The following is a 27,636-nucleotide window of genomic DNA, read 5'->3' as shown; positions in this document are numbered from 1 at the left end:
TCCTCTAAATCCTCTTCAAAGAAGTCAGATTCGGCTCTAAGCAAGCTCATCACCTCGCCCTGTGAGGACTTAGCACGTCCTAAGTCCCAGAGGCACAACAAGAAAGTCCATAAGCACATCAGTACCAGACTGTGATCCATCAGTACCATCATCCTCAGCATCTCCAACCCCAGGATCCATTGGCATTGACAAGTTTTTCATCAATTTTCATCAGCTTGAGATACTCTTTTCCTTTTCAGCTCCAGCGGTTTGAACAAGTAGAACCCCTCTCACACCAGGGAGGTCTGAATCCGTTGCCACTCCACAAAGCATTTTCTCTGGAAGGAGTTTGTTTCCCATCCCATACAGAGAATACAAGTTCCCCCAATGGTACTAACAGTATTGCCACTGGAACCGAAATCAGCATTCTTGTCCCTGGGAGATTCCTAACCACCACTTTGGGGGCTGCTCTCACAATGGTATCCTCAAACAAGAGGTGAACTCCCTATTACAGCAAGGAACTATAGAACATATCCATTCTCAATACCAAGTGAGTGGGTTTTACTTGATTTATTTCCTGATGCCCAAAAAGAAGAGCAGTTGGAGACCAATCCTCGACCTCTGCCATCTCAACTGCTTCATTCGCAAACTCAGATTTCGCATGTTCACATTAACATCTATAATCTCATCTTTAGAAAAGGGCATGTGGTTTATGGCTCTCAATATGAAAGATGTCTACTTTCACATAGATGTTCATCCCGCTCACAGATGCTTCCTCAGATTATGGTGGGCTCTAACTGTTTTTAGTACACTGTACTACTCCCTTTCTGAATAGCAACATCCCTCAGATTCTGTACCACTATATTCTTGGTACTAGCACCTCACATCAGATGATGTTATCTTATTATCTTTCACTACCTTGATGACTGGCTCCTTGTCACCAAATCCCACCAGGAAGCCTGTGTGCCAACTTCTATGATACTGCACCTCCTTTTCTGACTGGGAATCAGCATAAACAGAAAAATCTGTTCTCACCCCATACAATCTCTGGACTTCATCACAGCCACCTTTAATTCTATCACTGAAAGAACATACCCGGGACAGGTTCCAGCCCAGGAAAAATATAGCTCAGATTACAAACAATGCTCAAATACCAGTCAAAACATATCATTCTCTTAGGTCATATGGCCTCATGCACCTAGGCCACCCTGTTTGCAAAGGTCCAACTGCATTGCCTTCAAATGTGGCTTCAGTCAGTATACTTTCAAAATCACCATTACATGAACCTCATTATAATAACCAAGGTAGTGTATTTCGTGCTATGATGGACAAATACTTGCCCGGTATGTGTGAGTGTCCCCTTTATCCCTTCTTCTCTGGAAAGAACCATTATTACAAATGTGAAGGGATCCCCAGGGTACAAACTGGAACTGTGGGACCTCTGTGCCCCTTCACCCTCCAGCTTGGGCTGTCTCTCACAATGCTATGCCAGTGACAAACAGCAAACACCTCCAGGCACTGTGACTGGTTTCAGAATAGCAGCCATATTAGTCTGTATTCACAAAAAGAAAAGGAGTACTTGTGGCACCTTAGAGACTAACAAATTTATTTGAGCATAAGCTTTCGTGAGCTACAGCTCACTTCATCAGATGCATTCAGTGGAAAATACAGTGGGGAAATTTATATATAATAAATCTGTATTTTACTCCTTCTCCAGGCACTGTATCATACTAAATTGTATGAATGCTCTCTAAGCCACTCATGAATCATACAGAAAGAGGCCCTAGCTAATCACCCCAGCCCTGCACCCCAGCACTATACTGTTTTACACTGCTCAAGACTCCCTTGGACAATGCAAACTCATTAATTAGTTCACCGCTCTGACAAAGGATAGTGGCTCTTGTTAACCTCATTTGAAATTCCCCAAGCACGTCAACCAAAGCCACACTGTTTTAGGTAAAATATAAAACAGATTTATTAACTACAGAAAGATAGATTTTAAGTGATTATAAGTAGCAGGCATAGAAATAAAAATTGGTTACAAAAGAAATAAAAATAGAAATTCAAACTTTAACAGACTAAGCAAGATTTGACTCAAAGAGTTATTCTCACCCTAATAGATGTTACAAGCAGCTCACAGTCCTTAATATACGGGCTGTATTTGCCTTTCAGCTTGGGATCAATCTCCCCAGTTCAAAGTCTTTGTTTTCCAGATGCTCTTCCAGTTGTTGAAATAGGGGAGGAGCTAGCTTCAGTGATTATGTCATTGTCCTTTTTTTATACTTTATCTCAGCTGCTAAAAAAATGCTTGCTGTGATGTAGGTTAGGCCATCTTCATTGCGTACATGCCCTCTCTGTGGAGTCTCTGGGATGGCCACTGGGAGAGTGGATTCCCCTTAATGTCCCATAAACACATGTCTGGTTGGTCCTGATGTAAATCTGTCTTACTGGGTGCTCCTTTGCTGCCACTGAAAGGCTGACTGTGGATGTTTCCCAACCTCACAACATATGTCAGTAACCCACATATAGCAAAACTTCATAACTTCAGATTCAATGGTAATACACATAATTCAACAGAATATTAATGTTCAACAAATCAAGACTTATTAGATGATATCTCACACTCATAATCATATCATAGTGCTGAACATGGGGGTTCCAGGTTGCTATTCTGAGGTACAGAGTGTCGCAGCAAATGCATCCCTATTAAGTTGGGGACTCCACATGAAAAGCCAAATAGCACTTGGACACCTTGAAAGTCCAGGATGCATATCAATATCCTGGAGTTGCAACACTCTGGAAGGCATGCAAGACCTCTCTTCCATACATCCATATTCATTATGTCTTTGTAATGTAAGACAATGTTATGACTGTCTTCTACATCAACAAGCAGGAAGGAGCAAGATCCATCTCCCTGTGTGCAGAAGTGGTCAGCCTGTGGAACTGGCGCATCAGCAATTGAATCACCCTCTCAGCAGCCTCCCTTCCAGGGAAGCAAAATATGGTTGCAGATGCCCCTAACAGATATTTTGCAGTCACCCACAAGTAGGAGCTCTATGACTTGGCATCATGCAATACTTTCACTCTATGGGGAACCCCAACTCAGGATCTGTTCACCTCTCAAGAAAACAGGAAATGCCTCACATATTACTCCAGAGGCACCCTAGGTCACCACTCCCAGGGTGACGCTCTGCTTCTTCCTTGGTCAGATCAGTTCAACTGTACCTTCCCTTCGCTACTGCTCCTGCCACGGGTTCTACACAAAATCCAGCAGGACAGAGTCATCCTGATGACCCACTTCTGGTCCAGGCAGTTTTGGTTTCCCAACCTCCTATGCATGTCACCCCGCCCACCTATCACCCTCCCAATGTTTCCCAAACTCCTGACTCAGTGGAATGGCAAGATCAAGCACCCCGATCCATATTCACTCCACCTCAGGAATTGGTATTTGGATGGGAATCCATCTTAGAATGTTCGTGCTCCAGAACCATGTGAGACAACCTTGCTAATAGTAGAAAGGACTCTGCTAAAAGATGTTACATATCTAAATGGAGGTGTTTTTCTTCTTGAGCACATCAAAGAGGCATTCTCCCAGAAACTGCAGATATACCTCTCATCTAGGACTATATCCTCTCTTTGAAGACATCAGGATTGTCCATCAGCTCCTTCTGAGTCTGCTTGGCAGCAAGCAGTGCATACCATCTCCTTCTGAGAACTACTCAGTCTTTGCATATCCACTGACAATAGATTTTGAAAAGGACTAATAAAAACCTTTCCACCTATTCAGAAGCCTACTCCCCAGAGGTACTTTAACCTTGTTCTCTTGGTACTCACAAGGCCCTCCCTTTGAATCTTTAGCTTCTTGCTCCATGTCTCTCCTTTCCATGAAGATCACTTTCCTTGTAGCCATCACCTCAGCTAGAAGGGTTGGTTGGCAAGCATGAAGCAATGATGGCAGATCCTCCTTACACTATATTCAATAAGAATAAGGTTTCTTTGCTTCTACATCTCAAATTCACCCCTAAAGTATTTTCAGAATTTCACCTTAACCAATCAATTCACTTACCATGCTCTTCCCAAAACTGCACATGTCTGCAGAGAAATTAAGACTCCATTCCTTCAATGTTCAGCGGGCCTTTATATTTTACCTGAAAAGAACAAAACCAATCAGGAAATCCCCAAGACTATTTGTTGCTGTAGCAGAAAGAATTAGGGGGCACGCCATATCCACCTAGAGCAATAGGTGCAATATACCATGCCATGCCACCCTTACCATAAATTAATAATTGTAAAGTGATGTTTTCACTTATTTTGCTAATTTAAAATGTTCTTGGTAGACATATGCCTGGGTTGAAATGAAAGGTACTGTATCAATTTGAATCATATTGCTGTCATATAACAAATACTAAACCTTATGTTTTTTTAGATGTACAGGTAGTATGTATAGTGTGTGGATGCAGTCCATATAACACAGAGAGCTGTATATGCAGCCCACAGTCGTAAATAGGTTAAGAACCACTGACCTAGAGAATCTCCAAATGGATCTCTGGCTGCATTCTACTCTGCTATCAGCTGTCAAACCCCCCACTCCCTCTAATGGGGAAAGAGCTCGTTCCACCAGAGCACAAACTACAACAATGGCATCATTTAAGGATGTTTCCCTCCTTGACATCTGTAAGACAGCCACATGGGACTCCGTTCACATGTTTGCAAAACATGTACCAGTGCGGGACTCCTCTGCTGATGCCTCCTTTGGGATGGCAGTCCTCAGCCCTTCCATCTACATCCTCACACCCTCCTCCTATTTAGGTACTGCTTGTCAGTCACCCATTGTGAGATACAATAGGGACATCACTCAAAGAAGAAAAGGAAGTTACTGACCTGAAACTGGAGAGTCTTTGAGATGTTTTGTTTCAATCTGTAGTCTACTATCCTCCCTCCTTCCCCACTGCTTCAGCTCTATCTAATTTGTGGTAGAGAAGGAACTGTAGAGGCGGTCAGTCCACTTTTTTTTTATTCCCTTGGATGGAGACACAAGGTGAGCCAGGGTGCATGCACAGACGACCAGACATTACTTTCAAATTCTCCGGCTCTGGGCACACAGTGTACATGCACAAACTACAGTGGGACCACACATCTAAAAGAACCTTCAGTTACAGGTCAGTAACTTACCCTTTTAGCCACTGCTAGCTAGCACTGGCTATTTTTAGGAGTCAGTTTGCCCCTTACTCTCTTATTATTTTTCTACTCTCTGCTCCTTTCAAAGTTCTCCCTTGTGCTAATCCAAACTACTAAGAAATCATTTAATATAGGCCAACTCATTGATTTCATCCCTATTTAATTTTTCTTAGCTGTATCATTTGGGCATCTAGAGGTGCCTGCCCAGAAAATCTGTTGCATTTATGCATTATTCCATATATTTTCCACTTAGTTTTACATGGTGCAGCTATAGATGTACTTTTGTTTGTACAAGCTTCTTTGGAAATGTATATTGTGTAGAAGTCTGAAAATTGACCTACTTATTTAAATACTGACCTGTAGGAAGATAACTGATGAGCACAACTCATTTAGCTTCTTATTTGGATTGTTGTTCTTATGTTTTAATATTACAGATAGTCAATATTAATGCCCATAATCCTCAAAACATTTTTATCTTAAAATTGTTATTTCTACATATGTTACTTTCACTTTTTAAAAGGTACGTGTGCATTGTAATTGATCCACTTTCCGTATACTTTTGAGTTTTATGGTGCCATCTGTGAAGCAGTCCCATGATAGCGAAGTGCAAATCGTGACTTTCCCATTTAATTAAACCGTTGAGTTAACCACAGTTATGTAAAAGATGGGCTATAAAAATAAACTGATGTCTGTAGCATTGTTTAGTGCTTTCAAAAGCCATTTCTCATTAGAACTGTGATTGGCATTTGTTTTATAATGTTCCAGGGAACAATTGTCCAAAAAGATTGTGTTTTTAGTAAAGTAAACCTACATAAGAGTTGAATTACAGATTCATTGCAGTCTAATACCTAAAATCATTAATTGGAACTGAAGAAATAGTTAAGCTTGAGAAGGAAAAATAAAAGTGTTTGACACTTTCACAGTGTCAAAAGGATGGCAATTTTCATGCCAGCCACAGATAAAAATATGAGTGTGTAGTGGGTCACAGCTTCTTTCCTTTTATACTAAAGGACACCTCTGCTTCTTTGCGCTATTTACAGATATTTTCTCCACTATTGTTTACATTTGATAGCCTTTTTAAACTAGTTCAACATCAAGAAGTGTCTTAACTATTAGGCACTAGACATGGTGCATATTTGCTATTATATTTGACACCTATGAGACAGATTTAAAATACAACATTGTGGGTTTCATTCTTGTATCCTCGTCATAAAATATATTGATCCATTTGTGTGAAATAGTGCAGGTATTTCAAAAGCAGCATGGTGGTTGACAGAGCAACTTAAAATGCATTGTGTTCTAGTCCTTTTCCCTATGCAAAGTCCAAGTACAGTGAGATTTCGTATTTTATCTTTTTCATTATGTCTAAGAGCTTTTTCTGAAGTAATAGTTGACAAGATAGAACTTATTCAAACGTAAAAATAAAAAATAAAATCAATTACAAAATTGTCATGGCTAGGTTGCAACTGGTACTTGATGATGTAGTGAAATGAAATCCTTATACCTGAGCAACATAGTGTATTTATAATCGCTATTAGAATTTGAACCTATCAGGAGATGTTGCTAGAAATGCCCATCATAACTCCAGAGGTGTACACATTAATTTCAGAATAATGTTGTAGTTTGAGTTTTCGAATGAAAATGTTCAGCCTCATTGAAGCACTGAAATGGGTTACCTAGGGATGTGGTGGAATCTCCTTCCTTAGAGGTTTTTAAGGTCAGGTTTGAAAAAGCCCTGGCTGGGATGATTTAGTTGGGGATTGGTCCTGCTTTGAGCAGGGGGGTGAACTAGATGACCTCCTGAGGTCCCTCCCAACCCTGATAGTCTATGATTCTATGATTTGAAAATATGGAGCCCTCTCTGATATTTTCTTAGGGGCTCTTTCTTCTCCAACCTGGTATTTCCTAGTATTCCAAGGTATTTCTCAATCCTTACCTAAACCACTGATTCTTTTACCATTATTATCTATCACTTGAAGACATGACATCAGAACTGAAGGTCTTTTTTAAAAGATATGCTCTAGCTCAACCAGACATTATGGGCATGATGTAGGAATAACATGATAAAAATCTATGGTCTATATGTGCCAGAGGTCAGACTAGATGATCATAAGGCTTCCTTCTGGATTAGAACTCAAAAGACCTTCGTTCAATACCTGGCCTTTCCACTGGCTTGATGAGTGACCTTGGCAAGTGTGCCTCAGTTTCCCAATCTGTAAAATGGGGATAATGATACTTACCTCCTCTGTACAATATTTTGTGATCTGAAGATGGAAAAGTGCTATAAGAGCTAGGTATTATTTTATTATTATATCACAAGAAAATAATTTTTTTTCTGTATTCTTTCACTGGAAATATAGATAATGGGTGCATGCATATAACATACACACATATATAAGAAGCACAAGGCCAACTGCCATCAAGATTCTTCAGATCCAGGTTTCTAGAAAATGTATTTTACCATGAACATGAAGAAGAGAAAATGATGGTTTATTTGTATATAAAATATAATAGAACTTTATAAATTTGAATGATCCATTGTGGATTTCTTAATTTTTCAAATTACCCTAGGGTTTGGGTGACCAGATGTCCTGTTTTTAAAGGGACAGTCCTGTATTTAAGTCCTCCTGCAAGTGTCCTGACCTTTTCTTTAAAATGGGCAAATTGTTCCGTATTTTCTATCTCCCCCCATGAGTACTGGTTGATCCTGCTGCTGGCCGGATCCCTGATCGCCAGCCTCCCACCCACTAGCGGTGAGTGGAAGGGTCCAGTGGTCAACAATGTGTGCACGGCTGGTGGCTGGGTGAAGCTGCAGCACACAGGGCCAGGTCTCTCCTCTGCTGGTCCATCAGCACAGCCCTCGCTGCATGCTGGCTCTTGGACAGCAGGGCCCTACCACCTGTCCCGTTTCCTGCCGGCACTGGGCGCGCTCTGCGGTGATTGGGGAGTGAGGGCAGGTGCCAGGCAGCAGCGGGTTAAGTGTCACCTTTGCTGCCCACTGATCTGCCATTTACGTGCTCCCCCTCTCACTGTCTTCTCCCTGCTTTGCCCATTCACCCCTGTATCCCTGCTGCTCCTCCATATCCCATCACGCTCCCAGTGCTGTGTGGAGAACCAGCCCCTTATCGGAGCGCTCAGCTCACCAACAGCCTGGCTGGCAGGCTCCTTCCTTCCCCTCACTGCCTCTGGCTGGGTCAGCGCCCCAGGAAAGCCCAAGACCTTCCAGCCTGGGGTGCTGGCCAGGAGGAGCAGAGCCCTGCATGTGCTAAAACCCCGCACAGCATTGGCACAAGGTAGCCTCTCCACCCCTCAGCTAAGCTCTGGAGTCAGGGGGAAGCAATTTCCAGCCTGTTCACGCCCCGATCCTGCAGGATCCACAGCAACCCCCCAGGCAGGAGCTTAGCACCCTCCCCCCCGGCCCGCCCTGGGTCCTGCCCCCAGGAAGCATGGGGCTGCTTTGTCCCCTAGGCACCCTCCCTTGCTGAGCCACCTCTCTGACTAGGTTTGCTGAAGCCCCTGCAGTCAAGTTCACTGGGCCCTGGTGCACAATGCATCCTTAGAGTTTAACCCCTTCCTGCCCTCACTGTAGCCAGGGGACAGGAGGCGGCTGGATTATGTCCATGGCTAGCAGCAGCCTGGAGGTGTTAGCTGCAGTTTGACACAGTGTCCGCAGGAACGGAAAAGCTGCTTCCAGACACAGGGGACAGAGGCAGGGGGAAGAGATGAGCTCTGCAAAGACAGGTCATCCCTCCCGCCCCACCCACCAGTGACTGGAAGCAGCTCCCATCCCTGCCCTCCCACAAAGTGCCGAAAGGCTGCTGCTGGCCACATTCTGGTGTGAACCCTGCAGAAATCTGGGGAGGGGGGACATGTGACCCTGCATGCCCCCACTCCCCATTTGTTGCCTCAGGAAGATGCGGCACTAGGTATCAGGAGAGGCAGGTCCATCCCAGGGGCCCAGCCCAGTATGGAGGGCGGAGAGCGCCGGACAGGGAGGGGAGGCTCGGTTAGTCATTCCCCCCTGTGTGTGAGAAAGGTGTATGGTGTGTTTCACCTCTATGTGTGTGTGTGTCACCCCTCCTGTGTGAACCCTAAAGTCTTAAAGATAAGATAAATAAAAAGAATCCAACTTTGCAGTATTTCTTTTTAACAGGAGCTCAGTCAACTTGATATATTAATTTGACTTGTTTTTACTGCATAGTTCTGATTGCTGTCGAACTCACTAGAATATGAGTAATTTTACCAGGTGTCCAGTATTCAACATTGGGAAATATGGTCACCCTATCCAATGTGCTTTGTTCATCCATTTGTTCATCTATTTGTAATTTAGTTTTTAACATTTGTTATGATACTATAGCTGGGCAGGAAAGAGTTTTCCCATAATGTGAGTGTTTTGAGATTTCAAAATTTTTTCTTGTCCTGAAATGGAACACAGTAAAAACCTTGAATTTTTTTGTGAACCAGAAATCCCTGAACAAGTCAGAAGAGCTCAGCTGAAATGTTTCATTTTGATAATTTTTTAAATGCTTTGTTTCACTTTCAATCTTTTTATTTTATATTTCTTTACTGTAAATTCATTTAAATTTTGAAACAAAAATGTTTTGACCCAAAAAGCAGAACTTTCTGTTTAAAAAAAAATTTAAACCAGGAAATTTGTCCACACTGACCCTTTCCCATGAATACTTTTGGTTTAGACTTTCTGGCAATAAATTCCTGATTAGCACTATATTATATGTAGTAGTTAATGTTCTGTAGCATTACAAATTAAGCATCCTACTGAAAGGCGAACTGTCAGGTTGGAGGGAGGTTACCAGTGGAGTTCCTCAGGGATCGGTTTTGGGACCAATCTTATTTAATCTTTTTGTTACTGACCTTGGCACAAAAAGTGGGAGTGTGCTAATAAGTTTGCAGATGATACAAAGCTGGGAGGTATTGCCAATTCGGAGAAGGATCGGGATATTATACAGGAGGATCTGGATGACCTTGTAAACTGGAGTAATAGTAATAGGATGAAATTTAATAGTGAGAAGTGTAAGGTTATGCATTTAGGGATTAATAACAAGAATTTTAGCTATAAGTTGGGGACGCATCAATTAGAAGTAACGGAAGAGGAGAAGGACCTTGGAGTATTGGTTGATCATAGGATGACTATGAGCTGCCAATGTGATATGGCTGTGAAAAAAGCTAATGCGGTTTTGGGATGCATCAGGAGAGGCATTTCCAGTAGGGATAAGGAGGTTTTAGTACCGTTATACAAGGCACTGGTGAGACCTCACCTAGAATACTGTGTGCAGTTCTGGTCTCCCATGTTTAAAAAGGATGAATTCAAACTGGAGCAGGTACAGAGAAGGGCTACTAGGATGTTCCGAGGAATGGAAAACTTGTCTTATGAAAGGAGACTTAAGGAACTGGGCTTGTTTAGCCTAACTAAAAGAAGGTTGAGGGGAGATATGATTGCTCTCTATAAATATATCAGAGGGATAAATATAGGAGAGGGAGAGGAATTATTTAAGCTCAGCACCAATGTGGACACAAGAACAAATGGGTATAAACTGGCCACCAGGAAGTTTAGACTTGAAATTAGATGAAGGTTTCTAACCATCAGAGGAGTGAAGTTTTGGAATAACCTTCCAAGGGAAGCAGTGGGGGCAAAAGATCTTTCTGGTTTTAAGATTCTACTCGATAAGTTTATGGAGGAGATGGTATGATGGGATAATGGGATTTTGGTAAGTAATTGATCTTTAAATATTCAGGGTAAATAGGCCAAATCCCCTGAGATGGGATATTAGATGGATGGGATCTGATTTACTATAGAAAACTCTTTCCTGGGTATCTGGCTGGTGAATCTTGCCCATGTGCTCAGGGTTTGGCTGATTGCCATGTTTGGGGTCAGGAGGGAGTTTTCCTCCAGGGCAGATTGGAGAGGCCCTGGAGGTTTTTTTGCCTTCCTCTGTAGCATGGGGCATGGTTGACTGGAGGGAGGCTTCTCTGCTCCTTGAAGTTTTGAACCATGATTTGAGGACTTCAATAGCTCAGACATGGGTGAGGTTTTTCATAGGAGTGAGTGGGTGACATTCTGTGGCCTGCGCTGTGCAGGAGGTCGGACTAGATGATCAGAGTGATCCCTTCTGACCTTAGTATCTATGAATCTATGAATCTATAAATTATGTAATACAAAACTTCACTAACACATCTTCATTGAGCAATGGGAAAAGATTGGGACAAACAAATGATGGGGTGTGAATATTAGCAAATTGCAAATTAACAATATTCTACTATAGTGTCAATTTAAAGCATTAACGTATGTGAGAATAATAGATATACTCACGTGTGTACTGGACACTTTTGGTGACTTCAATGGGGAGCCTTGCCTGAGCTGGGCCCTGTTATGTTCTTGCACAGGTATGGTGTCTGAAGGTAACTTTGGCCCTTATCCAACAACTGCATGCATGTGGATTCAGGGGTCTACCCATGTGGAGCCAGATGTAGGACTGAGGCTCTTATTATCCAGTATGAATCTACTGTCACAGATGCTTTAGATGTACTATATAGCCTTAAGAGGGAAAGTAGTAAGACGTTAATTAATATCCCAAATGTTTCCCTATGTTAATATTAGAAAGTTGTATCTCTTATAACTGTTATTAACATTATGTATTATAATATTATTATAATATTGTTATATTAATATTGTTTTCATTATAAGCATTAAAATTGTGTGAGCAAACTTGTTGAAATATTGACCCAGTCCCTCCACTCACCTGAATATGCCTACTGAAATCAACAGAACTACTAGGATAAGTCAGAGCCGCAAAATAAGTTTGAAACTGAATAGATTATTTCAGGCATCTTAAGAAGAATCATTTAAAAATTTAATTAATTGTTATGTGTATGTATTTAGAAAAAATAAGCAGAAACCATTGCCTTTAAACCAAACTGATTTCCTTCATTTTATTGAAGAGAACCAGACTCTTTCAGAATTTACCCCTGGAACCTTGATGAGCAGCAGCAGCGAAATTGGTGCTGCGTACAGAATTATTATTTGTTAGCACTAAATTTCTTTCTAGCTGTGAAGTTTCACATGGTTCACTGACTTTTTCATTTCCTCTGTGTGTGTGTGTGTGTGTGTGTGTGTGTGTGTGTGCGTGTTTTGTTTTCCTTTCCCCAGAGATTTGTCTTTTGACTAAGGGCCGCCGCACTGCCAGTGTCAGAGCCGATACATATTGCCGTCTCTATTCCCTCTCCGTGGACAATTTCAACGAGGTTCTGGAGGAGTACCCCATGATGAGAAGGGCCTTTGAAACGGTGGCCATTGACAGACTAGACAGAATAGGTATTGTTTTCTTTGATATTTGACGTTATTCTTAAAATATTAACTTTTTCTCTGAGTGGAAATCTAATAATCCAAAATTAAACCCTTTTAAAAAAATTACCTTACTTTTCTACTGCAGGAAATGTTCTGTTGACTTCTGAATAAGAAATGTGGTAAGACAAGAAGTTCTGCAAGGTTATTTTTAAATACTAAAAAAGACTTTATTTCCGTCTGGGGTTTATTTTCTATACCTTAAGTATCAAGATTATTATTTATTAATCATGCTTAGTGCTGTTAATATGCACCACATTGTTCAGTGCTTTAGGTTAGTGAAAAATAGATATTTCCCTGCCCCATATAGTTTATAGTCAAAGAAACCAATGCTGAGAGGAGCTGAGTGCTTTCAACACCCACAGAAGCCAATGGGAGTTGAAGCCACTCTGTGCTTTGCTTGAAGCCCTCATTTACCTCACAAGCTGGTTGCTATGGATTTGATTTCCAAAGGTGCTGAGCATCTGCAACTTGAATTGAAATCGCTGGAATCTGCTGATGTTCAGAAAATCAGGTCTAAGATGTCCAAGTGAAAGACAAAGTGATGAGGTAGAGTCTCCACCACTTGAAATCTTTAAATCAAGATTGGGTTTGTTTCTCAAAGTTATGCTCTAGTTCAACTAGTGGTTGTGGGCTTAATACAGAAGTTATTTGGCCTTTGTTATGCAGGAGGTCAGACTAGATCATCACAGTGGTTCTTTCTCGCTTTAAAATCTGTAACTCCTGCAAGATGCTGGACACCTTGAACTCCCACAAGTACCTTACAGGATCAGACTCTAACAGAACAGACAGACAGAATTTTAACTCAGTAGGGTGTTGGCACTAGAGTTTAAACACTTCACCAAAGTGGTTTAGTTTTAGCAGTTTCTTCAAGCGGAGATTGTAGGGAGCTTGAAGTATGTTAATCATAGGAGCACAACAAGAAGGTGTACACTGCTTAAAATATTTACTATGAAAAACAGGCAAAGAATTCAATATTTATAACAGATCTTTGCTAACATTTATTTAGCAAATACATTTAAAATATTTGTGCAAACATTTTGCAGACATAAAAAAGGAGACTAGCTTTTGAGAATGTGCAAAGTTAGCAAATCAAGATGCTGCAAGCTCTTTTGTTCTGGGATCATATCTTTGATTATGTCCTTGCACAGAACTATGCATGTGGTCAGTGCTTAACAAATAATAAATATTATTAATGGTAGCATTTAATAGAGTTTCTATTAATAGGAAATCTACAGATGACAAAAATAATACAAATTCTCATATAAAAATAAGATCAATTTAGTTGGAATTGTTATTCCTGTATGTCTGATTCCATTGATACACAGAGAAATACTGCCTGCCTGCACCTTCACAAATGGCCAAAACACTGACAGTCATTAGTCAAACCATAACCTGTGAGAGATCCCAGGTATTCAATTTACAGTGATTATTACACAACCAGGTATCACATATGCAATGAGTTTATATTAGGTCACAGATATTTAGAGATTACTTCTCTGAGTCACTAGTTACAAATGTCTAATAATTAGTTCCCAGAAATGTGCTAAATAGCAGATATATGTATAACTTATGTAACAGTTTAGTATTCAGGAAATTAGGACAGCTTGATAAAGAGAGAGATTAATTTTTTACACTTAGTCTAGTCGCTTTTCCCACCCCCTGTTGTTCAGTAAATTGTCATGGTTCTATGTTGAACATAATGTTAATAATAATGGTGCATTATAAGTAAAGAGGTACCAGGCTGATGCAGAAAGTTCACATCTCTCTCAGTGTACGGTGTTGTTAAGGCAGGCAGTTTAGCTACAGAGCATGTGGGGTGTGTAGCAAAGTCAGTTGGTCTGGGTTGTGTGTGCTGTATGAGAGCTACTGCAGAAGTACCCCAAGAGTGGTCAGCACTGCTCCACAGCTAGGAAAGAAGAATTCTTTCATCCCTCACCCCCTAGGAAAATCATTACGGCACTACTATGTAGGCTGTCTGACACCCAGAACTTGAGCTGTACTGCATGAGTGACAATGGACTTTGTGTTTTATCACGGTCTTAAGACACCTTGCATGCACTCACACTGTGAGTGTGAGACTCTGTTACTGGGCGCCAGATCTGCTAACCCATCTGCTCTTGTACCTCTTTCTTTCTAAAGGAAAGAAGAATTTGCTTCTCCTGCAGAAGTTCCAGAAAGATCTCAATACTGGAGTTTTCAACAATCAGGAGAATGAGATCTTGAAGCAGATAGTAAAACATGACAGAGAGATGGTGCAGGCTATTGTCCCAGTCAGTCTACAGCAAATGCCAGCACTGAATTCTAGCTCTTCAACCACTGCATCATCATCACGAATCAGGACACAGTCTCCTCCTGTGTATACTGCGACCAGCCTATCTCATGGAAACTTGCATTCTCCAACACCGAGCATGCAGGTGCCCCAGCAAGCTGTCATTCTCTCTCCTTGCTCTTATACTACTGCAGTCTGTAGTCCGCCAGTACAGAGCCCTCTGGCAGGTCGAACTTTTCAGTATGCATCCCCAACTACTTCACAGTTGTCACTGATGCAGCAGCAACAGCAGATGCCTAGTTCATCGCAGAAAAATGAAGTTCACAAGAGTACACAAGCCCTTCACAACACTAACCTGACCAGAGAGGTGAGGCCTCTCTCTGCCTCACAGCCTTCTTTGCCCCATGAGATTTCCACTTTCATTTCTAGACCTCATCCAACGGTGGGAGAGTCTCTAGCCTCAATTCCACAACCTGTCTCTAGTGTCCAAAGTCCAGGTATGCAGGCTGGGAGCAGAGGCACTGTCCCTCAGAGAGTTGCTCTCTTCCGTCAGATGTCTTCAGGAGCAATTCCTCCTAACCGAGGGGCCCCACCGCCAACAGCTGTTCTACAAAGGGATTCTTCCACAGTCTTAAACACAGACCAAGAAGGAGACAAACCGCGATTTGCTTCAAACTTATGATCCTTGTTAACTGTGAAAAGCAGAGACATTGTAATGAACTGAAAACATCCCAGAAACTATTTTAGCCTGTTTCCTGATAGACCCTGGAAGCCTACTATGAAACAAAATATTTTAGACAGCTCTGCCCTTCATAACGAATCCAAAGTATAGATCCAAAAAGGAATTTAAAAGACTTGGTTAGAATTTGTCTTTTTTTCATTAAAGGAGCCTAAATTTTGTTGTAATATTATTTGTTTTTAATGTGTGTTACTTTAAAATTAATCTAGCATATTTCTCTACTTCTGAAGAGATGTCCTATTTCAATGTCCAATTTCAGAGGAGGGAGGGACAAAAATAACCCAATGATAATACACTTTATATGTTAAATGACAGTATTATTTATTCCAGGAAATAAACTTTAAAAAACACCCCTCAAACTAGCTAGGAAATAGCACCTATTGAATAATAACTTTTAACTTTCATTAATTGCATTTCTGTATAAAAATTGTAAATCATTTATCATGGAAAATCAATCATAATCTTCCATTTTATTGGTCCAAATTTCATTTTAGTGCTTTCCATTGACAATTAGATTGAAGAAGAAATATACTCCAGCTGTCTGCAGTAGAAGAACTAGCATTACCATTGCTCTGGATAAGTGTAATCTCAAAACATGTAAATCATTCTGTTATTTCAGAAAACTGGGTGGACTTCTATCTTCATGCAAAAGACTTTGATGAAAACTATAAATATTGTCATTGTAAAAAACTTTTTAGACTCAAACAAAAATAGCTGCTGTGTGGTGTATCATTGCAAGGTCTTTGTTTAGAAATTTAGTTTCAGCTCTTCACTTCATAACTTTACAGTTTTAAAATTTATTAAATTTAAGAGCAACACAACTGTTAAATTGTATTGCAATGGCAATGTTACTTTTACATGCACTGTTTTTATGCAAAATTGTACGCTTGATCCTGCAAACTGCTTGTACTTCACCAATGCCATCACTTTTCTTCCTTGCCCTAAACAGCATCTGAAAATAGTCCATGCATGCTTTTTAAAAAAAACAAAACAAAACAAAAAAACAACAAAAATATAGGTTCAGTCAGCCATTGTAGGAAAAGGGTTACAGTAACTTTTTGGCTTTAGAAAATGATAAGCATTCATTAATTGTGTCTACCTTAAAATTTCCTATAATGCTGACTCTGAATCTCTGTTTTAAGGCTAGAAATGAGGTTTTTCATTTAAAGGATTATTCGTAAACCACAGCTTAATTTAGACTTTCAGGTGCTTTCTGTGTCTTCACTGTAGTTTTGTAATTGACTGTGGTATTAATTTAAAAGAAATAAATAGAATATAGCATCAAGTCTGTCTGGGATTGCACGATTTGGTCTGTGTATATTGTAATTAAATGGATAGTATATCCTATGGCATGTAGTGTCAAACATAGCCCATAGATATGAGGTTTATTTTTTAAAGTCTTTAAAAATAGAAGGGAAAGGGTGACAGAAAGCAGGGTTAAAGCATACTGTTTTGTGAACATTTTCTTTCATTTGCTCAGATCTTCACGTTGTGATTAGACAGCATCTCCACAAAAGAAGTTCTTTAATAATCATTTGTGCCTGATGTGTCACAATAAAATAGAAATTGAAACTGAATATGTCATAATTCAACTATTATTGATAAAACAGCACTATGAACTATAATACAAAGCATATATCATATTCCTTAAGAAAAAGCAAGCCAACCATGTGAAAGGAATGAATTCAGAGGAGGAGTTTTTGCCATTAATGCTGGCCTTAATGATCAGTGGTAGAATTAAATAATGTCACAAACTACGTATTGCAGTACATTCAGATATACCTGAGAGCCAAGTAAATGGTCTAAGGCTAACAGAGCTTGAACCCATGCTGCTTGTTATGCCTTTTTACTTAACTGGGTACATCAAGTTGAAAAAAAAATAAAACTTTTTACAATTTTTGCCAACTCCCACTCAGCAGTACAAATCAATGTAATTATCCCATTAACATGCTGCTGACATTATTAATTGGAGTGGTCAGGAATAGTGTATAAGGAAGCAATTGTTAAAAATGTTTGAAGCATTATGGATACGCTGCAAGACCATTTATTATCAGTACAATGTCCCTTATTTTATTTTAATACTTTTAATGAATTAGATCCAATTTATTAAGATCATATTCTGATCCTTGACACTATTTAAGGTTTACATTTAATAGGTATAAAGGGGTTAGTAGTGAAATATTTTTATATATATATATATATAATTTTATTTTAAGCACTATGAAGAAACATTAACTCATGTGGTCTTTCAGTGAAACCATAAAAAAATCTTTTTAATGACTTTGTAATAGAGTGGACAAAATCTAGGATTTGTATGTTAATTCAATAAAAATGGTACAGGGTATACAATTATATACATTATATATATATATATATATATATATATATATATATATATATATATATAGATATATATATGAATGTATATATACTTAGGTTAAGAAACAAATGACTCAAATTCCTGTAATATAAATGTTCATTGCTAGTTCCAGAATTGACCTATTTTCTCTGTACATAAATAAGCCCATATGTATGGAATCTCACATCTGTACAGGATGAAATGTATTAATGAAAAGGTTGGATCTTACTGCTGCAGGGAAGACAATAGTTTAACTGATTCTTTCAATGACTGTATGATCAGGGACGAGTTAGATTTTTTTCTTTTGTCTTTGCTCAAAGCCATAAATATATATAAAAAGATTATTAATAAATTGAACAAAATATATAAAAATGAATATTTGATTTGATCTGATATGTTTATAACCAAGCATGTCTTGTTTTACCATAAAGTGCGGACTGTCTGCTATTTTTCCATTTCATAACCCTAACTTCCGAATTAATATACAGCTGATATTAGAAAAACATGAGTAATTATGGAGAAAAGGTGGGTGAGGTAATATCTTTTATTGGACCAACTTCTGCTCATGAAAGAGACAAGCTTTATAGCTTACACAGAGCAAAAGCTTGTCACTTTCACTAATAGAAGTTGGTCTAATAAAAGATATTACCTCACCCACCTCGTTTCTCTTATATCCTGGGACCAACATGGCTACAACAACACTGCAAACAATGAGTAATTATGGACACACAAAAAGAAAAGGAGTACTTGTGGCACCTTAGAGACTAACAAATTTATTAGAGCATAAGCGTTCGTGAGCTACAGCTTGATGAAGTGAGCTGTAGCTCACGAAAGCTTATGCTCTAATAAATTTGTTAGTCTCTAAGGTGCCACAAGTACTCCTTTTCTTTTTGCGAATACAGACTAACACGGCTGCTACTATGGACACACAATAACTTGAGAAAGGAAGAGGACTTAGAATATTATGAGAACATTTCCCAGTATGCAATATCTCCTGTGCCGGATAAAGGAAAATTGTATTCCAAAATATTCTAATTTTTGCTAAAACTCTTAAACTAATAAGCTAGTGCCATTAAAATGCCCTGCTTTTTCAAATACAAATAATTGAAACTGAAGTTTATTTTTAATATAATTTTGACTATGCCTGCATCCAATCCAAAAGAGTTTTTTGTTTTGATAAATTGTATTCTGTCATATTTTTCAACGTTATAATATTATCTCACTATATTTTGCTAATCCCATGTGATATACATCCAAACTTTTATGCAGTTTGATACCTATTTCAAGCAAGCATGTTTTTAATTAAAACTTTCTGAAGTGGCAGGAAACCAAAGGCTTGAATCTGCATCAGTCAAGTCAGTGGGAGTTTTTTCCAATAATTTGAATAGGAGCAAGATATTAAATAATATTGAATAATACTACCCCAATAAACTGCAATTTTTTATAATAATACTTTAAGAAGAATGAATGGTTGTATTTGTAAATGATGCCTTAATGTGCATCATGATTCTATATCTCCCTACACAGATACATTCTTCATTAATATTTAAATGATTTTGTATTTCATATTGCTAAGGTCAAATCCTGACTTAAGTCATTGCAAAACTCTCATTGATTTCAGTGGAGTCAGGATTTCACCTCAATTTTTTTAACAATGGGCCAAATTCTGTCTGGATATATCCCTTGCTCAGAACCACTGAACATGTATAGGGATGCAAAACAGGGCCTCACATGGGTCCGCTGCCTCGAGTCTTATTTTTTCATATAATGTGTGTTCTGGAGGATTTTACAAGATTCTGGAGAAACACTTAAAGAAGCACTGAAATTCCATTAATCTGCTCATGTATGGAAAAAGTGTCCCTAATCTTAGGATTTAGGACCTGATTTCGCCACTGATGAGCTACACCATATACTCAGAAAAACAGACTCACACGGCTACCACTCTGAAACCTGTCACCTTATACTCATTCAACCTGATTAAGGCTGGATTGGAAGCAAAACTGAACCATAGTACATTTTATTTTAATCAGTAGAGTTCATCATTCATTGATTCGCATCTGATAGGACGACACGTTACGTTGTTGGTGTGTATTTACATTAGTTTACTCACCAAATTCAATATGCCTACCCGTGTGAGTATCTGCTCAACACTGTAGAGGTTTCCCGGTATAGCCTATATTTAGCCTCCAATGTCCCTGCTCGTTCTGAGGTATTTTTCCCCACGTTTTCTTTTTAAACTTTTAGAACCAGTTTCACTATAATTTACTGACAATGTTCAACCAGAAAACAAGATTCAGATGTTTTGATCTTGAAACAAACCACTATCTCAACTGCACTGGGAATATGTGGTCATTTCAACAACAAACGTTCCCTTCTCTCAAGCTCTGTAATTGCTTCCCCCTCCCCCGATTACATTCCTTTAATTTTTAGATAGTCACACAAATAAGAGAGTTTCAATATAGAAACAGAAAACCATTTCTGTCATAAATTATGCATCTATGTCATAAGCATTGTCTCATAAACCCCAGCAGATGTTATAACTAAAGCTGATTGAGCTCTTTGTTGTGCACAATTTATCCTTTGGGTTTTGGTTTACAAATTGTCCAAGAGCAGATCATGTGCCTTTGGTAAGTTACAAACCTATCTGAGCCTGTGGGTTTTCACAAACAATCAATACCAAGTGCTCCTTTGCATATTTAATATTCTGAATCTGTGTGCTGAGGGCTGGTGATGTGGTTTCTGGGCCATAATTAGATGACCTTTACAAACAGGAGTAGTGCCTGACAAAATCATTGCAGCATTGAAACTCTCAGAAAAAGCGTGGGTAGCACTGCAGAGTGAAACAAGGTAGCAATAGGATAATTGGATAATTGTCCTTTTTTTCATAAAAAAGAAAAAATATTTGGCTACATACATGGACAACCAGGAATAAAAATATATGGATTCCTTCCTCACTGAGGGAGAAAGAAAGAGACATAAGAGATTTATTGACATTAACAGACTTTACATTCAATTCCTTCTTCACACATACACCATGGTCTAGATGGTCCTTAGGAGGGGGATAAAGAAGAGGAAATGATAAAGGATACCATCTAGGAGTTTCCTCCAAATCATTCTGTATGCAGAAAGGGAAGAGGAACACCAGCACTCATCCACTGAAAGAGCCACAGATCCATCCTCAAACCCTGTGATCCCAGCAGAGAATCTATGTCCCTGCATTGGCTCTGGGCACCCCAGAGCACCACTTCCATCCCTTACAGCACAGCTCTTGATTGTAGCTTTTCATGGACCCATTTTAAAGTGGGGTTTGTTTCTCATGAGGGAGAGGGGATGCTGAAATGCTAATACAAGGGTTGGTGAGGCGCTCACTTCCAGTTGTGAGGAGTGCTGTCAAGTACTCATGTCCCTCTTCTATTTAATGTTTTAGTTCCAACTCTCAGGGATACCTCACGCACTTGGGGGGAGGGGAGAAATGCTGTTAAATGTTCCATCATTTCCTATATAGACATATACAGCAATATTTTCTATATCTAATGAAGTACAGTTACTACACTTACTGATTTCTAGATTTCTGACCTCTATTGATGTAGCTGGGTGAGTATGTGAAAAATGTCCATTAACCACGTCCATCATATTCATTTTGATTGTGTTCACCATCCACCACACATGTATTTTTCAGTTCAAACAATGTCCTTCAACATCCTCCATTTTGGCTTTCAACAGCTTAGCACGACATGAATTATTGCTCAAGTTGTGGCCCACACCTCAAGAGCCTTATCAAGCATCTTGGGCTAAATCACAAGCATTTATCTTCCCCACACACAAAATAAATTCAGCCACCACAGAAGGTACCAACTTGAGTCTGAGTGACGTTATCCACAAAATAATGGGACTGAACTGCTCATCAGGACTTCACAGATGTTGTGATGATGCTTCCTGAACAGCTATAGCATAGGATCCCCCACTGGTGCTGTAGTCATCTTCTCTCCTACTTCTTTATTTGCAGGTCGTCTGACTCACATTGGCCTTTGAGAGTGAAACCAGGGAGCCACTGTATGGTGGAGCACAACACATCATGATAACATCCACTGAACCAGCAACCATTGATTTGTTAGCAAGGAAGTATTTTTCCTCAGAGTCCTTGGCACCCTATAATGCAAACAGGTTATTTGCTTTGATAGGTGAAGTATGCTCCAGCCACAAGGCAGAGGAGGTAATGGTCAGGGCATAATCTCCACCACATTATCTCAACATTTCTCTGAACTTTTTCCAATTTATCAACATTATTGAACTGTGGACATCAGAACTAGACAGAATATTCCAGTACTGGTCACATCAGTGCCAAATATACAGAAAATATAACCAATATACTCCTACTCAAGATTCCCCTTTTCATACATCCGGGAATCACATTATTCCTTTTGGACACACCATCGCACTGTGAGCTCATGTTCAGCTGATTACCCCTAAGTCCTTTTCAGAGTTGTGGCTTCCCAGGATAGAGTCCTCCATCCTGTCAGCATGGCCTATGTTCTTTGTTCCTACATGTATAACTTTATATTTAGCTGTATTAAGTAGGGTTGCCACCTGTCGGGTTTTCACCCAGACAGTCCAGGTTTCAGCCTGTGTGTCTGGGTGCAATTTGACAGCCCTGATGTCTATATTTTTTTAATCTGGGGGTAGAAGGGAAGAGGCAGAGCAGGGGTGGGGCTTTGGGGGAAGAGGCAGAGCAGGAGTAGGATCTGTGGGAAGAGGTGGAAAAGGGGTCAGGGCCTGTGGGAAGAGGAGGAGCAGGAGGACCCAGATATTCTCTGCTCTTTTTTCTCTTTCACCAACCAGTTTGGTCTACAGAATCCCTATTTCTGGGATGATGCTTGAGCCAGAAAGAACACAGCAAAATTTTCTTTTCCTAGGGTGTTTGTTCAGGTCTGGCAATTAGAAAAAAAATATTTGTTCACTTTTACCCTGAACAAATTTGCCTGGGAGTCACTGGGCCCCACTAAACACAGAGCCTCACAATGTCACTTGTCAGAATGGACCTCTTCTGTAAAGAATACTTTCTGGAAACAATGTGGTTGTCTAGTTGCATCTCTGACTGAGCTAAATCTGTGTTTATAACAGCATATTAGTCCTTGCACAGCACTGCATTATGTTTTCGTGGCACTAGGTGCGATTTTTTCATTTTGTACATCATTTTCAACTCATTGCAGGCACGTTACCTTATTCTGCAGTCATGGAAAAATAAAATGCTTAAATGATTTGAGAGAGGAGAGTTTATCTGAGAATCTAAAAGTTTTTATCTACAATTTTTATCTGAAAGGCTGGATGTTAAGTTTGTGCTTAAAATATTGTGACTAGGAAATTTGTCCTTTGAAACTTCTATATGTATGCACTAGGCAGGTCTGATGTAGAAAGATTTTTCTACCTACCGTTAGACTCAGACACCCATCATCTTAATATTAATTTTCCTTTCCCTGTTTTCTGCATCATCTACTTAATCAACTAGTTCCTTTTCTCTTGACCCCAATTGCTTCATTTTAATGTAACAACCCCCACATCCCTCACATTGCATTGGCTTGGTTATTAAATTCCCGTTCATTAGTAGCTAATCATTTGCCTATATTATTTAAAACTGACCTAAATATGTAATGATGGTTTCCAGGGCCTACCTAATTAATTGAAATTGGCCTAAAGAAGTTTCCACCAAATCTCTACATCAGCCTTTGCTACCAATTCTGCTGTTGTCTGCCTCTGCTTAGTCTTATTTACAGTGTCAGTACTCAGGTTTCAGAGGAGCAGCCGTGTTAGTCTGTATCCGCAAAAAGAAAAGGAGGACTTGTGGCACCTTAGAGACTAACAAATTTATTTGAGCATAAGCTTTTGTGAGCTACAGTTCACTTCATCAGATGCATTCAGTGGAAAATATAGAGGGGAGATTTATATACATAGAGAACATGAAACAATGGGTGTTACCATACATGCTGTAAGGAGAGTGATCAGGTAAGGTGAGCTATTGCCAGCAGGAGAGCAGGGGAAAAACACCTTTTGTAGTGATAATCAAACAGAGCGGTCTTAATAGGCTCTCCTACCCCAGGAGTGAGCAACCAAACCCTAATGTGCTGGCCATGCAACACAAGATACAAGAGATGTGGTTTAATTAAGGTGTGACTTTATTACTCATCTGGGAAATACCCGGCAATAAGTATACAGTGCAGCTTCATTTTTTCCTTAATTGTTTCCATCTATTTCGGAGGGGCTGCTGTCACCCCTTCCCTTCATACTTAGTCCCAGCCTATTGCTTGGACTCAACTGCTGTTCCCCGTAATGAGGGGGAAAGGGTTGTCTCCCTGCTGTACCAGACATTTGGAGCCCAATCGCTCTTCATCAGCTTCCTTAGGGAATGCCCTTCCCCTAAGTTCACCTCCTCTCCAGCTTATCTGGGAACAGGACCCCCTATGGAATGAGTATCTGACCTAGACACCTGCCACAAAGAGACAACAGCAATTAACTTGGCTGCCTCCCCAGCCCCTATTAGGCGGGTTCCCAGATAGTTAACAGTTCCCTCACTGACATTTGTGAAAAATACATCTGTTCCCTGGTCAGAAAGGTATTCCACATTGTCCCTCAACAATTCGGGGGCCCAATATGATATTTTCTGATGGATAATTACCAGTCCTCCCTGGCTGCATATTAATTTAGCTACTGCTCTGTTCAAGCACCTTCTGTCTTGTCAACTCAGGAATGCTCGTCACTTCCCTCCACACTCTGCTGCAGCATTTTAAACCAATTCATAAGCACTCCTGAGAAAAGATAATGAATCTACCCCAAATCTCTCTTTGCACTGATGATCAAGCCAATCCCCTTACAAAATCCCAAATCATTTTCACGCAGTGAATGGTAATCATTTCCCCCTGCTGCTCGCTGCCTCCCAAAGCAGGTAAGACAATCATCAGCTGGCCCTAAAGCATGCCCCTCCTTTCATGCCAATTCAAGATAGCCTTGCTGCTGAGGCCCAGTTGGGAACCTCCAGTACCTGGGCCCACAAATCTATATGCCTGACCCATTTGTCCACTTTTGAAATTGGATAGATAGTAAAATTAGCCATTCACACTGACTAGGAGCCTCACATATGTCCTGTACACATTTTAATGCTAGTATCTAATTGGCTGTATCCCCTAAGCCCAGTTAGTCAGAAGCTGTCACTGCCCCAATCCTGAATGATCGGGATCCAAATTCACAAGTGAGACACCTTATATTGTAAGTTCCTTTTAAAAATCGCTACATTTTGGTATTTTGTGATGGGGCTCCTGTCACCATGAAAAAAAAGGCCCATCCCAACTCAGCTGGCCTCATTACTATATAATTCCTTAATGCCAGAACAGGCCAAAGTCCTGCCTTGCCACAACTCTTGAAGCACTATGGATATGCCTTGCCCTCCCTACTTTGTTTTTACCCTGATCCGTAAGTAAAGATGACCAATAGTCCACCCCATTGTAAGTCCCTAAACTGCAAAACCCTACCTGAAATATCCCTTGCCTACCCAACGATCAGTTCTCTGACTCTAAATGCTCCAGGAAATGCCCCCAGGAAGGTGGCTTTGAACAAGGCAACCACCTGGTTAAATTAACATGTTTGGGGAAGAATGTGCACCAGGTCCCAAAGAAACTGAACAGTGAAGAAAGTCAGGAATCTTCCCTAGGGCCTTAGGTTTGAGACCATGCCTCTATCAACCTCTTAACTAAAAATTTGCCACAAGAATCTGCGTATTTTTTTTGCCTACTAACTCTCCATCTGCCTTTGCTACTGATTCTCCTCCCTCTGCCTTGCCTCAACTACCATGTCACTATTGTGATGCATTACCTTGTTCCTGCTGCTCCTGCCCTGCCTCTGTCCTGTCCCCACCTTGAGCAACTGTTTGTTCAATTTCCTGACCGCTAGTTTTTACCCCTGGCTCTGGCTCCTGACTATGGACTTGGACTTGACCCCTTGGCTCTGGTATCCAATTCCTGACCTCCTGTTCTGACCCCTGGCTGTGGGGACTGACTGTGACTCTGACCACTAGGTCTGATGACCACTTTGGCCACTAGGATAGACCACCCTCACCTTGGTCAGCTGCCACTGCCACTGTCTAGTATCAGCATTTTTCTAAAAGCACCATGGAAGGGAAGAAAATAATTACAAAGCTGCCCTTCCTTTCATGGGCCTTGGAGAGAAGGAGGGAAAAAAACAATTTATCTTGCTAGTCTCCTCCTCCCCTGGTCTCTTTGAGAAGTGTGTGAGCTGTATTCCCTTCCTGGATGCAAGAGGTGAAGATGTTGGTGCTCTATAGCCTTGTTTCTTCAAAAGCTCCTGGACCTTGCCTTTCTTATCACTGACATGCTCTGCCTCCCACCGTTCCTTCCATAATCTTTGTTGGGTAGCAGTTGTTCTCCTTCCCAGTCTTCTATCCTCCAGGGTAACTCTAAAAAGGAATGCATCCGATGAAGTGAGCTGTAGCTCACGAAAGCTTATGCTCAAATAAATTTGTTAGTCTCTAAGGTGCCACAAGTACTCCTTTTCTTTCTAAGAAGGACTAGTTCAAAGGCTAGACTCCCCCCACCATACATGCACTCCTTACTTATAGTGAGCAGCAGCACTTCAATCTATGAGTATTGATGCAAAATGTGAGTGTGAATGGCAAATCTGGCTCAAATTGAAGATTCTTCTGAGAACAGGCAGCCTTCACTCTTTGCCTTCTGTCAGGTGAAGGACTGGAGAGAGTCTCCGGCCGCTCCCCTGATACTATTCTTTTCAATTGTCATGGCCAGAGATCCTTTAATAACTCAGGCATAATGGGTAGAATTGTTAACTTTCCTATTGCAGAATATTTATTGTTAGTGATGTGCAACCAACCTAGCTTGACTTTCAGATCCCAGGGTGAGAATCCAGGGCTTGCAGTTGGTGGGGGGGTGAGAATCCGACCAGTGTACTTGTACACCGTGCAGGTGCAATGAGGAAGTCACAGAGAGACAATAAACTTGAAACTCCACAATATCATTTTTACAGTGCCTTTCCAGGTCGGAATCACACTTTTCGGTTGCAAGCATTGGGCAGTTTAATCAGTGTTATGTGCCTGTCTCTTTAAATTCTCCCCGCTGCACACAGAGGCTCACTGAATATATGCAGGTTTCTCCAGCTCAGTGATGCTGAAAGGGACAGCAAGGAGAGCTGCTCTTAACCTGGCCTGCTGCCAAGGTGTGGAGAGAACAGAGAGCTGGCATTATTGAGCAATCCCTTCAGAAAAACAAAAAATGGTTGTAATCTCTACAGAAGGACTGACCAGCCATCATGGAATCATTGTCATTGCACGCTAGTAAAGGTCTGTACAGAATTCAGGCACTTGTGTGGTTTTTCTAATTCCTTTCACTTGCTTGTTGGAGGTGAAAACACATGAATTTCCTTGCTGTGCTGAAAGGTGACTTGTAGTAAATGAGCTGGTGTATGAATATCGTAGCCTTATTAACATACAGCTTGATCCTGCAAGGTGCTACATGCCGCTAGAGAGGTAGTGATCATAGCAACTTGCAGGATCAGGCCCAAAGATTGCTCCTCGATGCTGTTATACACTAACTTTCAGAAAACTTTCACTTTTCACTGAGCAGCTGCGGCTCCAATGGATTCCTAAAAATCAAGTGACTTGAATTAATTTAAATAATAACTAGATCATCAATGGCTAGTGCCTCATTTTTGCTTGGAGATAGTAATATTTTT

At 40.3% G+C, this 27,636-nt stretch overlaps 1 protein-coding gene across 2 annotated transcripts in view; it reads left to right on the top strand.

Moving 5' to 3' along the window:
* HCN1 (hyperpolarization activated cyclic nucleotide gated potassium channel 1) overlaps positions 1-17,889 on the top strand; it is a 319,704-nt gene extending 301,815 nt beyond the window's left edge. Inside the window, exons 7-9 of one of the 2 annotated variants that reach the window (XM_043515024.1) lie at positions 12,323-12,487; positions 12,971-13,066; positions 14,659-14,783. In XM_043515024.1, coding sequence (XP_043370959.1) covers positions 12,323-12,487; positions 12,971-13,050 — 245 coding nt within the window. In that variant the 3' untranslated portion in view covers positions 13,051-13,066; positions 14,659-14,783. Of the gene's footprint in view, positions 1-12,322; positions 12,488-12,970; positions 13,067-14,658 lie in introns of both variants that reach the window. The other variant, XM_038403929.2, reaches the window with a different exon arrangement.
* Positions 17,890-27,636: the final 9,747 nt, after the last annotated feature.

Source organism: Dermochelys coriacea, chromosome 5 (assembly GCF_009764565.3).
Source record: "Dermochelys coriacea isolate rDerCor1 chromosome 5, rDerCor1.pri.v4, whole genome shotgun sequence".
NCBI classification, from domain to species: Eukaryota; Metazoa; Chordata; order Testudines; family Dermochelyidae; genus Dermochelys; species Dermochelys coriacea.
The sequence above is the reverse complement of the archived record's forward strand: the minus strand, read 5'-3'. Positions and strand labels throughout refer to the sequence as shown.